Source organism: Mustela lutreola, chromosome 1 (genome assembly GCF_030435805.1).
Source record: "Mustela lutreola isolate mMusLut2 chromosome 1, mMusLut2.pri, whole genome shotgun sequence".
In the NCBI taxonomy this organism is placed as follows: domain Eukaryota; kingdom Metazoa; phylum Chordata; class Mammalia; order Carnivora; family Mustelidae; genus Mustela; species Mustela lutreola.
In genome coordinates, this window is record NC_081290.1 from 35672679 (window position 1) to 35688950 (window position 16272).

A 16272-nucleotide genomic window follows, 5' to 3' on the forward strand; every position below is an offset into this window, starting at 1 on the left:
GTTTATGAAGGAACCTGGTAACACTGCAGGTAGACTGAGAGGACTTGCCCATGGACTGGGTGACAGGGCTGAGGATGAGATGAGTCACAGATAATGACCGGGTTTCCACCCAGACCAGCGGCTTGAGCGGAGCTGCTCCTGACTGAGACGATGCCGATGGAGAGCAAACCGAGAGTTGCCTTTAACCAGGTTAGGGGAGATGCCGTGGCCGGGACTCAGCTCCCTGCTTCTCTTTGAAGAGTCTCCCAGGTTTGGGCAGGGCTTTTGGCTTCCCAGGGATCCAGGACACCTCCCTGCCTCCCTCTGCAGTGTGTGTGGCTCTGAGTGAATTCCTGCCGATGGAATGCAAAGGGAAGGGGTGTGGGCCCTTCTACGTGGCACAAATGAGACTTGGAAAGAAAAAGGGATTTTTCCAATCTGTGGATGCCAAAAGTTTTATGATATATTCTGAACTTTAAAAGACTCCACTGTTACTAGCTGGCTCTAGTTTTAATGGACTGATTAAAAAGAAGCCCTTAGGATTTGATAAAATACATTACAGTTGGAATCTATGATGCTGCACAGCCAAAAAGCCTTTGTCACCATGGAGACAGTGTGACCAGCATTTTTAAAGGACATCAACTGGTTTGTTGTCAGATTCTTCAAATCGGACAAGTTATACAATACACAAAAAGGAGCCAATACAAACTATAAATCCTGCCTACTCCGGATCCTCGCGCCCTGGGAAAGGGAGCAGATGGTCTGGGACTCACCTGCACGGGCCGCTCACTGCTCCACCTCTGTCCGCAGGAACTGGGTACAGTCGGAGATTTTTTTTAGTTGAGCAAAGTTTAATCTTTCAGAACACATAGGACATGTGTTTTCTGTGTTTAACATGCTGTTCGGGGAGGGAACGGCAGAGGAGATCAACATTCCTTTAGCTTTAGGTTATTCTAATGTGAAAAGCAATCCTGTCTACACTTCCTTGGTATATATTCATCACACAATTTAAGAACCAGGAATATTCAGTCTCATGCAAGATCCCCTTTAAGGATAATGTCCTCAAAGGTCACAGAAGCTTTGGGCCTTTAGAGATCTTTAGGAATATGAATAAGGAGACCTCAGAATAAAAGAGTGGTTGAATGAAAGGCCTATTTTGGGGTAAATCTGAGTGACTGAGTGAAATGATGCACACTTACATCTTAAATTCCGAGTACAGAGCAGGGAAGTCACAATGTGGACACACAGTCCAGTCATCCTTCAACATGTGTCGGCCCTGGAAACAGTACACTTAAGAGTAAAATTCATCATTTAAAAATTTCCTGCCATTATTCAATTATTATAATAAGTATATTAAAATTAAAAGCCAGACCTCTAAATTTGGTGAGCAATTGACTAAAAAGAGATAGGGGCAAACAGACAGAAGCCAGATTTCGTTTATCAATTCATGTATAAAGAATGGTCTTCAGTTTTGTGATATCATTACCTAAATTTATGTCCCTTTAAAATAAATTTTATGTTAGTCTAGTGATTAACAAATAATCTGGTATTTAAAATCTTCTAACAGCGGGCACCCAGGTGGCTCAGTCAGTTGAGCGTCCAACTCGATTTTGGCTCAGCTCATGATCTCAGTGTCGGGGACTGAGCCCTGGGAACCCTGTGTCGGGCTTGTGCTCACCGTGGAGTCAGCTGTCCCTCTTCCTCTGCTCCTTCCCCCGCTTCCCCACATGTGCATATATACTTTCTCAAAAAAATCTTCAAAAGTTTTTCTACAAGGTCTTAATATTAAAACGAATAATAAAAGCCACCACTTATTCAGTATGCCAGGTAGAGCACTGAGGCTTCACATACATCCTGTTATCAGCCTGCGGTTTCTCTCTATAGGCAGGCGCTGTTACGGTTGGACCTAGCAAGGTAAAGCAAATTGCAGAGGATCACAGAGCCAGTAGAGTGGCAGAAGGATTTAAGCCCAGGGACCATCTGATTGCCAAGTGTGCTTTTTACACATCAAGTATTCAAATGGACTATAAATACATATATATAAAGTCATACGTATTACAAACTTACTGTTGCAATGCAATACGGGATGTTATTTTTACATCCAGGACAGAGCAGTTCACACTCGGGGAGAAGAAATTCACAGAATGGACACGGGGTTGTGGGCTCTTCTGTCTCGGAGGTATCGGGTCTCCTGTGAGAGAGGATCACGTAACATGCCTACTTCTGCACAGTCGGGGTCTGCGGCTGGAGAAATTCCCATCAGCCTGCACTCCCGCTCAGGGTGGAGGGAGAGTAATTGAGGGGTTAAAGTGTCGCGTCATCCAGGCCACATGTGGGGGCTGGAGTTTGCAGCATAGTAAATAGCACAGAACATGGGTGGCTCGTGCTCTCTCCCCTCTTCCTGTGCCACGGATGCCACTGATGGGGTAAGCCCACTTCTTCCCCCCGTCTCTCCCCTTCGTGGACTGAAGTGGTCAAGGCTATCCAGGGCTGTGCCGCAGAAGTGCCCGTGGCCCTGGCAGTGTTCCCGCGCTCTCCAGTGTGGCACCCGGGAGCCACGTGAAACTTCCGAGCACTTGAAATCCGGATAGTGTGAGAAACTGAGTTTTAAATTTGATTTAATTTTATTTAAATTTAAATAGCCACACATGGCTAGCAGTTACCATATTCGACCCCCCAGCTGGAGAGGAGTCTCACGTGGGGAGAGAATGACTAGCATCTCTTCCGAGCTAGGGCCCAGGCCGCAGTGGCCCTGGACAGTCGGGATGAATGTGCTCTAACAATCCCCCCCCGCACTGCCCCCCAACTCTTCACGAGGAGGACACTTTTGTGCTCCTGATACAAAGCTGGAAGACTCAGGGTTCTCTCCTTGCTGCCACCAGGACACAGCAGGCCTGAACCATGACACTTTGTTTAAGAGTCAAGTAAATCCTGAGTTTTTCGAGCCATTGTTGGGTTTTCTGCTGCTGGTAGCTCAATACAGTCCTAATGGCCACCCCAGTCCATTTGCTCCCTGAGCCGCACCTGAGCAGCCAGAGTCTGAAAACTGCATCTGTGAGATGCGGTGAGACCGCGGAAGTAGCTGTCCCTGCCTACCTGACCATGGCCTCGATCTTCTTCTTGTATTTGGCGTCGATCTTGTTGCGGTACTCGGGCCGCATCAGCATGGCCGCGAAGCTGAAAGCAGAGTTCTTCAGGCCTGCTCGGTGACACTCAATCACTGTGGACGTCAGGATAGGCACAATGTCTGCAATACACACAGGAGGGTAGGAAGCTCAGTGCTTCTGCTGTCCCGACTCTGTCCCCATTCAGGAGGACAACACAATCGCACCTCTTCAGTTTGCTCTTCCTGGCAAAGAACCAGGTAGGACCTGTTTCATGAGGCAAGGGGGCGCATCAGAATATCTTCCCTGTGATTATACTGTGTTTTGCCTTGGAGCACCCGGACCTGCACTCCCTTGAGGTCCCCTTTCACATGTATCCTCCCAAACCAGAGATGTGTTTCCGCATGTGACAGGACTGCCTGTGAATGGTCAGGGAGATTAGTAAGTTTAAGCACTGACCTCGGCATGTGTCTCTCTCTTCAGGACAGATACCAGAAGGTGGATTACTGGATCAAAGAACATGACTTTTTAAAAAATGCTCTTAGCACAGATTGCCAAATTGCTTTCTAGAAAGGCCCTACCAGTGTCTGTTCCCTACTGCTCCCTTAGCCAGCATGGTATACAATTAATTGTGGAGCCGTTTTCATGTAACAAAAAAGAAGACAGGTACAGAGGAGGGGTTGGTGAATTCTGACCTGTGGACCAAATCAGGCCTTCTGTTTTTGTATGGCTCATGGGCTAAGAGTGGCCTTTATGTTTTTAAATGGTTGAAAAAAATCAAGAGAAAAATATTTTGTGACATGTGAAAATAATATGAGGTTCAAATGTCAGCATCCCAAGAAAGTAAAATTCTGTTGGAACACATCCATACTCATTCATTTCTGTACGGTTTATGTAAAAATAGTAGCTGTGACAGACATTATGGTCCATGAAGCCCCAGACAGTTGACACCTGTACCTTTGCGGAAAGACTTTGTTGACCCCCGACACAGAGTGTGAGGAAGTCTGTTAACTGAAGAATGTTAGAATGACATGTTGCTAGTGGGGCGCCTGGATGGCTCACTGGGTTAAGCCGCTGCCTTCGGCTCAGGTCATGATCTCAGAGTCCTGGGATCGAGTCCCGCATCGGGCTCTCTGCTCAGCGGAGAGCCTGCTTCCCTCTCTCTCTCTGCCTGCCTCTCTGCCTACTTGTGATCTCTGTCTGTCAAATAAATAAATAAAATCTTAAGAAAAAAAAAAAAAAAAAGAATGAGGGGACCTTCTGTAGCGGCGGTGGCCTGGCTGAGAACAGGGTCAGACTTACTAGCTGAACAGTGTGGTCTTGGGCAAGTGCACTTCACTTCTTTCCCCTCTGCTTGCTTCTCCGGTAAAACAGAGAAAACAACAGTGCCCACGGGTGTAGTTTTTTTGTTTGTTTTTTTTTGTTTTTTAAATAGTTTGCATTTTAAAGATTTTATTTATTTGACAGAAATCACAAGTAGACGGAGAGGCAGGCAGAGAGAGAGAGAGAGGGAACCAGGCTCCCTGCTGAGCAGAGAGCCCGATGTGGGACTCGATCCCAGGACCTTGAGATCATGACCTGAGCCGAAGGCAGCGGCTTAACCCACTGAGCCAGCCAGGCGTCCCCCCATTTCCAGATCAGAGTGGCTCACTGTACCTGAACTCTTTGCACAAACAGTGTGGTTTACGCTGAACATTTGCTTTCTGGGAATCTGACAGCGCCCGGTACAAGCCCTGGGCCCTGAGCCTCTCATGAGCGCATCTGGTAGACACACTTTACATGTGTTGTCACACACCTCACTGCTGGAGGAGTGTGTCCCGTGTTTACTCTGCTGGAGGAGACTCGGAAACATGCACCTGGTTCTCACCCACACCTCGCCCCGTGCATGTGCCTTTTGCATTTGCTGCTCTGGGTTTGTATTCTTCTGCTGTAATAAATGTTAGCCTCCGGCACGACTGTGGGTTGCATTGTGTGAGTCCTAGTGAACTTGGGGGTGGTCTTGGGGTCCCATTAGACTACTTGCTGGGGTGGGTGTGAGGAATAAATGAGTTCATCTGTGTAGAGAACAGTGGCTGGAGGGGTTAGTGACTGTCAATCTTACAGTGCCACACTGAGGTCCACACGTGGGGGACAGGTCCTTCTCAACAGTACGTACGTGATGGGAATTTGCTGATGTTGTTGGCCACCCGGATAAGCATACGTGCCCCTTTCATATGATCGCCACTTTTCACGTGAATCTGAAATAAATGACGTATGTTGCTCTTAAGAGATTTTAATTAACCCTAATTCATGCTTTATTCCCCCACATAATTAACTCCTTCATTATGATGCTGAACGAGCTGTCCCATGATCCTCGCAGCCCTACTTGGCTTAAGGCACTTGGGAGTTCTTCTCTGTTTCTCCTTCCAGCAGCGCCGCCTGACCCTGTGGCCTCACCGACCTTACCCCCCTCTACGCTCTGCTTTTTACTTTGCCCCAGACCACGTGGCATGAGTTCAAATCCCTGATCCAGCTCGTACAGGCCATTTTCAGAGCGCTAATAATGCCAACTTTGCCAAGTTGTTGTGAGACCTGAAAGCCAAGTCTTTCAGGCAGAAAGAGAGGATGAGCTGTTAAAGGAAGAGGGCAAGGGGGCAGCGGCGGCCGGAAGGCCTGAGATTGGGGGAGTACTGAGAATGAGGGGGGCCTTGACGCATAGGATGAGAGGAGGCTTGGAGAGCCAACAGGGCCGAGGCATGATGTCGCCGTATCACACAGCGAGATGGGGCAGCCCCCAGAGGTGGGAGAGGGCGGGGGGGGGGGTCTGTTGTGGGCTCGGGGTGGGGGTGGAGAGAAGTAGAGCCATAGGAGGCAGAACTGGTTGGTATTTGGTGAGAACGTGCAGCGTGAGCGGAGAGTAACTCCCAGGCATCAGGTCCAAGCAACGGCTGATGGCGTCACTTCCTGAGCACGGCTACCCGGTAAATACCAGAAGGGGGAGGGACTCCCTTGCTGCTTGTCCTCTGCTGACTCCCTGGGCCTCAGACAGCCCAGCTCCATCATGAAGACACCAAGGTCCCGGGCTGTCCCTCAGCCCAAATCCCTGCCCCCGCTCTGGGAGGAAGCACCCACCAAAGCTGTCTTGAGAGCCCCTGAAGCACGGCTGACTTTCTTCAGTCTTTGGCTCAAAGATGCCTGGGACATTTTTACGTCGATGTATTCTGACTGGAAAAGGTTTCACAGTTTCCCTTTTGACACCATGAGCAGTTAAAAATCGTGAGAAAGGGTGGTGCTTGCGTAAGAGTCGAGAACCACAGCAAATGGGGAAGAGTCCCGCGGTGCCCTTCAGTGGGAGGGGAAGAGGGTGCCCGGTCGGTCCTCGGCCAGGGATGGGCCGGCTCTCGGGGCCGGATGAAAAGAAAAAGGCTTGAGCACCATCCCTGTGCCTTAGGGTGGTAGAAAGCCCTGGTCCCGGAGGGCTGTGTGTAGGATTCCCTGACTTCCACCCCCAAAAGCGCCGTTCTGCTGGATTCTGTGCCCACAACACATGGCACCACCACTCACGTCTGCAGATGAGAGAGCCCGCCCTTCTCCCTTTCCACTCCTTTCCACATGAGAGAAGGGATCCTTCCGCTGCTCTGAGGAGAAATGTACTCTCCAGGGCTACAAGCCAGAATTCTCATTTTTTTCCTTACCATCAGTGTTACAGAACTGTGTGGCCGAATATGGTAGCCACTAGCCATATATGGCTATTTAAATTTTAAAATTAAAATTATATAAAATTAAAAAAATGTAGTTTCTCATTTGCACCAGCTGTATTTCCGGTCTCCATAGCCAGGCTGCTGGCTACCATATGGGGAAGCCCAGACATTGGCACCTACGACACTGTAGAAAGTTCTGGACAGCACTGGTAGAGATCATAATTAGGATCTCAGTCATTCATAACACGCCTCCTCTATCCTAGGTACCGTCAAGGTTAAGATCTTGGGGACTGGACTGGAAACCAAATTGGCATTAATATGGGAAGATGTACTTTGATATAATGAAAATTTAGAAAAACATGTGAGTTGGATTCTGTCTGTGTCTTTATAGAGATATGTGTATAAATATATTACAAAATTCACATCAATTTACACATAACTTTTATGTAAATTACAATACAAGTATTTGAGGTTTGAATGCTATAGTTTGTTTTTATTAAGATTTACTAATTGAGGGGTGCCTGGGTGGCTCAGTAGGTTAAAGCCTCTGACTTTGGCTCAGGTCATGATCTCAGGGTCCTGGGATCGAGTCCCACATCTGGCTCCCTGCTCAGCGGGGAGCCTGCTTCTCCCTCTCCCTCTCTCGCTGTCTCTCCCTCTATCAAATAAAAAAGGTCTTCAAAGAAAAATTACTAATTGAAAAGACAGAATACACAACTGGACATAAATATAATCTTAATGTGGTAAGAAAAAATAGTGCATACATGTATTTACCAAGTATAGAGGATATACACAGCACAAAGTTAATAGCTGTTCTATCTGGTGATGGACTTAAAGGGTCAGTTACTTTTTCATTACACTTTTCTACATTCTCTAAATTTTCTCCATGAATATGTACCATTTTTATATTCAGATAGAAACTAAATAGTATTAAAAACTGTAGAATTGTATAAAATCTACCATGTTAGAATTAATAAACTAGTAAACTTTGGTTAGATGAAAATGTCTTAAGTAAATTTTTCTTGACCAGGTAATCCATTTATATGCTTCAAAATCAAGACAGGGTAGAAATACATCCACAGAGAAAACTGCTTTCCCTCTTGTCCCCTCAATGGAGATGGCTGTCACGTCGCCTCTGCCACATGTCGTGCTCCCGTTAGCAAACTACTTTGGCTAGCGAGACTTTAAGTCTATTTCTAATTTTATTTGCAACAAATATATATTCATTCTTATTCTTAACCCTTTTGCACCCAACGGGTAGCAGACTGTATAATTATCCTGTATGTTGCTGTTTTCCACTTAACAACAGAGATCTAGAAACTCACTCTAATCCAACGGAGAGGTGCCCATAAGAAATCCCTTCAGGTGATAACCTCCCTTGGCAGATTATGTCCCAAGTCCCTCAAAGGGTCTCACCTTCACTAGGATGTAGCTGTGCAGGATCATGAGGTTGGTGGCCATCTCAGAGGGAATTTTGATCTTCTGGGATTTGAGTTCTGCATACATGCTAAAGAGAACGTCGTGTGCATTCCGATAGTTTCCTAGAAAAAAAGGTGGCAAAATGACATTATTGCAAAGGATGAAATCTGAGGCCTTTCTGTGGGCCCTCATTTTATTTTATTCTTTTAAAGGTTTTATATAAATTCCAGTTAGCGAACACAGAGCGTAATATTTGTTTCAGGTATACAATACAGGGACTCAGTACTCCATACATCACCTGGTGTTCCTCACAACGTGCATGGCCCTTGTTTTGTAAGAAGATTTTGTTATTAGCAATATCCTCATAATTTCTTATATAAAGGAGCATAGTTGTTCTTCCTGCAGTAACTCTTGGTACGAATGTCCAGCTGGTCCCTCAGAGAGAAAATGGTGTCCGCCGACACATCTCCCTCTTCCTAAGGACACCATCCGCCCCCAAAGCCAATGGGTCATCAAGTTTGGGGTCAGCCTTCTAAGTCTCCCAAATCCAGCCTGGCCCCAGGCCCATTAAATGCTTCTCACCATCTCTCCATCTCTCTGCAGCAGCATCGGTATTCCTCTCTGTTCTGCCTCCACTCTGACGTCAGAGTGTTCTTGGAAAGACCTGGAGTTCACACTCCAACATAAAAACCCTCCAAGGGCCTTAGGGATTGACGGCCAATTCCTGAACCAAGGACCTGAACCCTTCAGGATCTGCCTCCGCCTACCATCCTAACCTGACTTCGCCCTCCCCCTCCCCCGCGCCATAGTCGGTGCTCCTGTGTCCCCTGCTGCCGTCTCCTGTGTCCCCTGCTGCCGTCCCCCCTGCACACCCTTCCCCCCATTATCTCCAGCCAGCTCAGCCTGTCGATGCTCAGCTGAAATTTCTGTTGTCTTCTCTCATTTCCATCCTCCAACTCCCCATGTCCCCCACCCTCAGGATGAGGGGGATCCCTGTCCCCATGCCCTTCTAATGGGTTTCCTTCCCACTCTGGTACTTCTTGGCCTGCACAACAGCTCTGAATCTGCTGTCTCCCCCACCAAGTCAGGACTCTCTAAGGGTGGAACCACGGCTCAGTCTCCCGAGTCCTGAGCCCCTGCCATGTACCCTGCAGCAGGTGTTAGATCAGTAATAACTGACTTAACTCCATATTTTCCAAAACTGTGTTCTGTATTTATGAACATCTAAAAGAATCAGCCTGTGAAAACTAGGGAAGATGTCAGACTAATTCTCTTCGTCAATAATGTTTCGAGAGCATGTAAGTGAGAGATTGGAACTATCCTAAAGGTTCTTTTTTTTTTTTTTTTTTTTAAAGATTTATTTCTTTATTTATTTGACAGAAATCACAAGTAGGCAAAGAGGCAAGCAGAGGGAGAGGGAGAAGCAGGCTCCCTGCTGGGCGGAGAGACCAATGCGGGGCTCGATCCCAGGACACTGGGATCATGACCTGACCTGAAGGCAGAGGCTTTAACCCACCGAGCCACCCAGGCGCCCTGTGTCCTGGAGGTTCTATCAACGGTCCCTGCATGCTATTCCGAACGAGATCAATCCTAACTTTAGCTACATCATCTCCCATCTTCTAGTATCTTTCCTGTTGTGCAAGCCAAACACATGGGACGGAAGGAAAGTGCAGCACAGTGTAGGGGAGGGGCTGCGGGCCAGCGAGGGCGGGGAGGTCCGTCCAGGACCAGGAGCTGCGAGGCCATGAAGGGGAGAGGACGTGGCGTGGTCAACAGAAGGCGTCAGCGGAGGTACTCCGTGATGGGGCACTGTCTCACTTCCCTCGGACCCAGAAACGGTCCTTTCCCTAGTCTTCCGGCTTCAGAGCAAACCCAGATTAGAAAAGGGCTACTACTTCCTGTGCAGCAAAGGGGCTGGAGCTTGATTCCACTCCTTGAATCTGGAAAAACACGAAGCCCGGACCTACCCGCAGACTGCTCTTCTCTGGCGATGATGATGGCGGTGCGAGCGGCTTCCCGGTACTGCTTCAAGGCCATGTACAAGCGGAACAGGTACTTGGCATCCTAACACGCAAACCGTTACAGAAACGTCACTGTCTACACTAGTGAATGGGAGAAACACCTACAGTTTTGCATTTCTGTTGGAATCCACTTTGGATAGTCTTTTTTAAAAAATCCATTGAATAAAGAATTTATTTATCCAGTATTTATTCATAGTTTAATATGCACCAGGTCGTATTTTCAGTACTTGAGAACTATTAATGTGTTTAAAACCTCATGCCCTCCCTGGGAGAAAAGCACGGCTATATGCTAATTGCACTGATGAGAAACGAACCCAAGAGGGCCTTTCCAGAGCTGGGATCAAGCCGCAGTGATGGGGCCTCAGAGTCTGTGTTCCTAACCCTCTAACCACAGAGTTATCTCCTGTGTGCTTGGAATCCAAATGTGTTCTCATACGATGTACCAACTTCATAAAATTTCAAAAACTGCTATACCCATATCAATTTCACTGGTCCACAAAAAACTCTGGCCTTTGACTATTTCTTATTCTTATTCTCTTCACCTCCAGACAATCTCCTACGCTAGTTTCCTGGTTATTAGAATAAGTGGACATCAGGTGAGCAGGCTGGTAAGAGTTGAAGAGTTTAACCTTTGGCAGGTTAACTTACTCTCCCCTGGGTCTCCGTGTCTCTATCTGTGAAACACTGGAAATGGACTTGGGGATCATGTTTGCTCTATAATCCTCTCTGGCTAGGACATTCTGGCACCTTCTCTCCAAATCAGTAATTTGACTTCCTTCACAAGAAAATCACCTCAAACATCAAAGCAAAAGGGAAGAAAAGCTCAAGGGTATTCTCAAAGGAGACCATCCTCATCAGGACTGAAAGAAGACTGATGTCTGCATGAACTCCCAAGTCACATACTTTGAAAATATTTTAATAATTTATTTCTCCTTTATATTTACAGTGAGTTACTTTCATGCTAAATATGATCGCTATTTATTCCCATATCTTTTGAAATATGAGCAAAGTATATGATTTTTAGGGATTAATGCTAACTCATAGTTCTAATAATATTTTTCATAGTTCCCAGAACAAATACAACCTTTAACCTTTGAGGAAAACTGTGGGTGGTAAAAACTGTTATCTTGAGGGGGAGGGTTGCGTCTATTGCACAGGTGGCCGTGCCAATTTCAAAGAATGAATATATCCAATAGCTTCTAAAATGCATGGTCTGTCTAGCAGACCTCAAGCTGTATTCAGACAGAAAATTCAATAAGCCATAGTAGGTAAAAACAGGGCAGAATAAAGTCAGATCATAACTAAACTCCATAAAATTCAAATGGCATTTCTGGTACCTTCGGCATGCCGTCACTCTCTCCCATCAGGTGGTCTATCAGCTGGCTGGTCAGAAGTTCATCTTTGGCCTGACCAACCTGTTTAGGAAGAGAAAGAAACCATAAAGAAACCATAATTCGGCATCTTAAAACTAGAAAGGAAGGGGAACTCGGGGGAGACAAATAATCTTGGGCTAAGGAAATGGAATAAAAAACAATTGTAAAAATACTTGAAGTCAAGTGCCTGACAGGATATAAATTCAATAATAAAAGTCTATCCTTCGAAGCTATAGCTTCTCTAAGTTGCTATATTAAAAGGCCTTTTTTTTTTTTCCACACACAAAATACACTTCTTCAATGTTTCGGTAAAAACTTCCTTAAGGTAAGTGACTATGACATCTAGATAATAGGGTCTTGAGCATAGGAACTGGGCCTTCTGCAAGAGCATAGCATCAAGCACTGCATCTCCAGCATTCCCCAAGGAAATGCACCTGTCCATGGCCAACTGAAGTCTAAAAGCAGGAAAAGTATGGCCACTGGGGCCCAGAAGAGGGCAGGCAGCTGGAAGCATGGGTGGAGTTTGGGAGAGGACGCTGGCCTGGAGACCTAGATCTGAGAGTCACCTGCATGAAGGTCAGAGTTCAATCCCTCATGAGTTGTGTGGTGTTGACCAGGAAAAATTATGGACCACAGGAAATGTATTAGGTTTAGATAGGAGGAATAATTAATTATTGACAAGAATAGGAGGCTTCAGAGTCTTGTGTCCAGAAAAAAAGGGGTGAGCCAAGAAACAACAGGAGCTCCAGAGCAACCCTAGCTTGCTACTCCTCAGGGGAAAGGATTAAGAGAAGTTAGAAAGTTCCTTGTAGACAAGGGATTGTAGCGAACCTGTGGAGGGGAGAGGCTCTTTTGGCTGCAGAATTTCTACACACTTGTGTGTCAGTGCAAGAAAGCTATGCTTTTATAGATCTATTGCCTCTGCTTTCACGCCTGCTGTAAGGAAGGGATGCTGTAAGGAAGAGAAATCCTGTACAGTTCCTCATCTCGATGGCTTTGGCGGATGGCTCTGGTGGATGGTGAATGAGCCAGTACAGAGACATGGTTAAAGCAAGGGCTCTGGACGACTCCAGAGGTCAGAGGACCTGCCTGAGGTCAAAAGATCACCGTGTGATCTTCAGCAGGTGACTCTTGGGACCTCCACGAGGATAAAAATAATACCTGACTCACAGCACTGTTTTAAGGATTAAAGAAGTTAATACTCTTAAAGGGCTTGGACTGGTCCTAAGCAGATGGTGTTGCCAGGTACAGCAAATGACAATAAGGGCACCTGGTTAAACTTGAATTTCAGAGCATTGAGCACACCCAAAATGGTAAGATAAATGGAAAGGAGAGGCAGTAAGGAACAGATGTGGCCACTCGGAATTAAAATTAAAAGGAGGACGGAGACAGAATGCTGAGGAACACATACATTTAAGGAGCAGAGGAGTCAGGGGAGGAGGTTGAGAGGGGACTATCTGAGAAGTAATGGGAGAAGCAGTGTTCTAAGGGAGTAACAATTTCAAGAAAGGTGTAGTATAATAGCATACAATGCTGCCATAACATGGAATAAAGACTGAGAAGAAACTCATGTATTTAGCAAGTAAGAGATTGGTGGAGACCTGGTAGAGAAGGTTTACAGAGAGGTGAAGCCAGAAGCTCACTGCAAAGAGGCAGGAAGGCCCCCAACCCAGCTACTGGACCCATCTTTCTCATCCATCTCATGGGTTTACGCAGGTAATGGTTCCCAACTAGGGCTCTTCTACACACACATCAACACACATACACCAAGAATGTATTTCAGAAACGTCACGGGTAGAGGATGGGGGGGGTGGGGTAGGGGTGGGTGAAGTATGAATATTTTTAAGATATTCTCAATTATGGGGTCAGCAGGTAAGAGTGCACAGATTATAAGAAAATTCAAGTCAGGGGAGGGGGTCTCAGGGTGGAAAGGAATGGAGGATTGGAAGGGAATTTATACCATCTATATAATGCATTCACTGAGCTGGGAACCAACGTGTGTTCAGTCAGCAAATATTTACTGAGTGCCCATGATGTGCTAAATACTCTATGAAGAAATGGGTCCTTGCACTTGAGGACTATTAATCTGAAGGAGAAATGTAATGGTAGGTGATGTTCAAACCACTTTTGTCTGATATTGATTCCTTTGACTTTTCTGAGAAATGCTCCCACTTCCATTTCAACCGTGGGTTCTAGTGGGACTTTGGTGCCTCAGAGGACCCCCTTCTTCATGACCATATAAATGGGAATGTCAAGGGGTGGGAATTTAACCCAGTTTGCCAAAGCAAGATATTCCATCCCTGTGGCCACTAGTTGCTTAATCTTGGAATGGCCATCTGAACTAACCAAATCAGAGCCTTTCTGGATTTATGAATTTGGGGCCAGAATCCCAGTCCATCTTTGGTAGGAAAGGCAGGAAATGTATTCTGGAGAGCTGCTGGAAGTCTTGAGTCCAGCTTTCTGGAGGAGGTAGGTGTTGGAAAAGGTTGTGGATATGCAGAGAAAACCAGAGAATGTAACTATTTTTATAATTAAAAATGTAGATGTATAGTGTAAATGTAGATGGCTAGAGAATAATTTCCATTCTCTAATAATTCTACCGCAGCTTCAAATTCAGATACTTTTAGAAAATACTAATTTTTATGTCACAACAAAAAGTGCCAACATTTATACTGAAAAGGCTTAGAAACAGAATATTCCTAGCACCCAAATTATGGTCTCTAAAACTATTTCTCATTGAAAGGAATCAGAACTCCCTAGAGAAATGGTTGGTTCCAGGTCTGGGGCAAGAAATGGTACCTGGCCACAGCAATTAGGCAAGAAAAAGAAAGAAAAGGCATCCAAGTTGGAAAGGAAGAAGTTAAAGTGTTACTGTTTGCAGATGACATGATACCATAAATAGAAAACCCTAAAAAATCCACCAAGAAACCATTAGAACTAATAAATAAATGTTGCAGGATACATAATCAATATGCAAAAATTTCTTGCATTTCTATACATTATTAATGAAATATAAGAAAGAGAAATTAAGAAAATAATTCCATTTACAACCACATCAAAAAGAATAAAATACCTAGCAACAAATTTAACGAAGCAGGTGAAAGACCTGTACACTGAAACCATAAGACACTGATGACAGAAATTGAAGAAGACAGATAAATAGAAAGATATTCCATGCTCATGGCTTAGAAGAATATTGTTAAAAATGTCCCTATTAGGGCACCTGGGTGGCTCAGTGGGTTAAAGCCTCTGCCTTCGGGCTTGGGTCATGATCTCAGGGTCCTGGGATTGAGCCCCACATTAGGCTCTCTGCTCAGCAGGGAGCCTGCTTCCTCCTCTCTCTCTGCCTGCCTCTCTGACTACTTGTGATCTCTCTGTCTCTGTCAAGTAAATAAATAATATCTTTAAAAAAAAATGTCCCTATTGCCCAAAGCAATCTAATACTCAGTATGATACCTATCAAAATTCCTATGGCATACTTCACAAAACTAGAATAATTCTAAAAATTTGTATGGAACCACAAAAGATCCCAAATAGCCAAAGCAATGTTGAGAAAGAAGGAAGCTGCATGCAGGAATCGTGCTCCCTGATTTCAAATTATATGAAAAACTACAGTAATAAAAACAGTATGGTATTAGTAAAAAACAGACACACAGATTAAAGGAACAGAGTGGAGAGCCCAGAAATAAACCCACACGTATAGGGATGATTAACCTGTGACAAAGGAGCCAAAAACATACGATGAAGAAAGAACAGTCTTTTTAATAAAAACGTTGGGAGGAGCACCTGCATAGGTCAGTTGGTTAAGCATTTGACTCTTGATTTTAGCTCAGATCATGATCTCAGGGTCAGGAGATCCAGCCCTGTATTAGGCTCCATGCTGAGCGTGGAGCCTGCTTGAGATTCTGTCTCTCCCTCTCCCACTGCCCACTGCGTGCTTGTGCTCTCTCTTTAAAAAACAAATTTAAAAATAAAAAATAATAAATCATAAAATAAAAGCAAACAAGACAGGTGCACCTGCTGCTTCCCTCCCCCCTCCTGCCACAAAGTTGGGAAAACCGGAAAGCCATATTGAAAAGAAAGAAACTAGATCACTTTCATACACCATACACAAAAGCTAACTCAAAATGTACTAAAGAATTGAATGCAAGACTTGAAACCATAAAATTCCCAAAAGAAAACAGAGAGGGGTAAGCTCCTTGACATCAGTCTCAGTGATGTCTTTATAGATCTGACTCCAAAGACAAGGCAAACAAAAGTAAAAGTAAACAAATGGTATTGCATCAAACTAAAAGGTTGCATAGCAGAGGAAACCATTACTAAAAGGAAAAAGAAACCTGCTGAACGGGAGAAGATATTTGCAAATTCTATATCCAATATGGGGTTAATTTCCAAAATATATATAAAAAATCCATACAACTCAACAACCAACCAACCTGATTAAAAAATGGGCAGAGGATCTTAATAGATATTTCTCCAAAGAAGATATACAAATTACCAACAGGCACTGGAAAAATACTGCACATCACTAATTATTAGGAAAATGCAAATCAAAACCACAGTGAGATATCCTACCACCTGTCAGAATGGTTATTATCAAAAAGACAAGAAATAACAAGTGTTGGAGAAGATGTGGAGAAAAGGGAACCCTGGTAGACTGTTGGTGGGATTTTAAATTGGTGTAGTCACTATGGAA

At 45.0% G+C, this 16272-nt stretch overlaps 1 protein-coding gene across 3 annotated transcripts in view; it reads right to left on the reverse strand.

The window, feature by feature from the left end:
• WDR19 (WD repeat domain 19) overlaps positions 1–16272 on the reverse strand; it is a 98841-nt gene that overhangs the window by 9665 nt on the left and 72904 nt on the right. For all 3 annotated transcript variants that reach the window (XM_059163331.1, XM_059163338.1, XM_059163345.1), the window contains 8 exons: positions 11541–11618; positions 10150–10246; positions 8180–8304; positions 5239–5320; positions 3076–3226; positions 2047–2170; positions 1179–1255; positions 753–877 (listed from right to left, as the gene is read on the reverse strand). In XM_059163331.1, the coding sequence (XP_059019314.1) occupies positions 766–877; positions 1179–1255; positions 2047–2170; positions 3076–3226; positions 5239–5320; positions 8180–8304; positions 10150–10246; positions 11541–11618 (846 nt within the window). In that variant the 3' untranslated portion in view covers positions 753–765. The remainder of the gene's footprint in view (positions 1–752; positions 878–1178; positions 1256–2046; positions 2171–3075; positions 3227–5238; positions 5321–8179; positions 8305–10149; positions 10247–11540; positions 11619–16272) is intronic.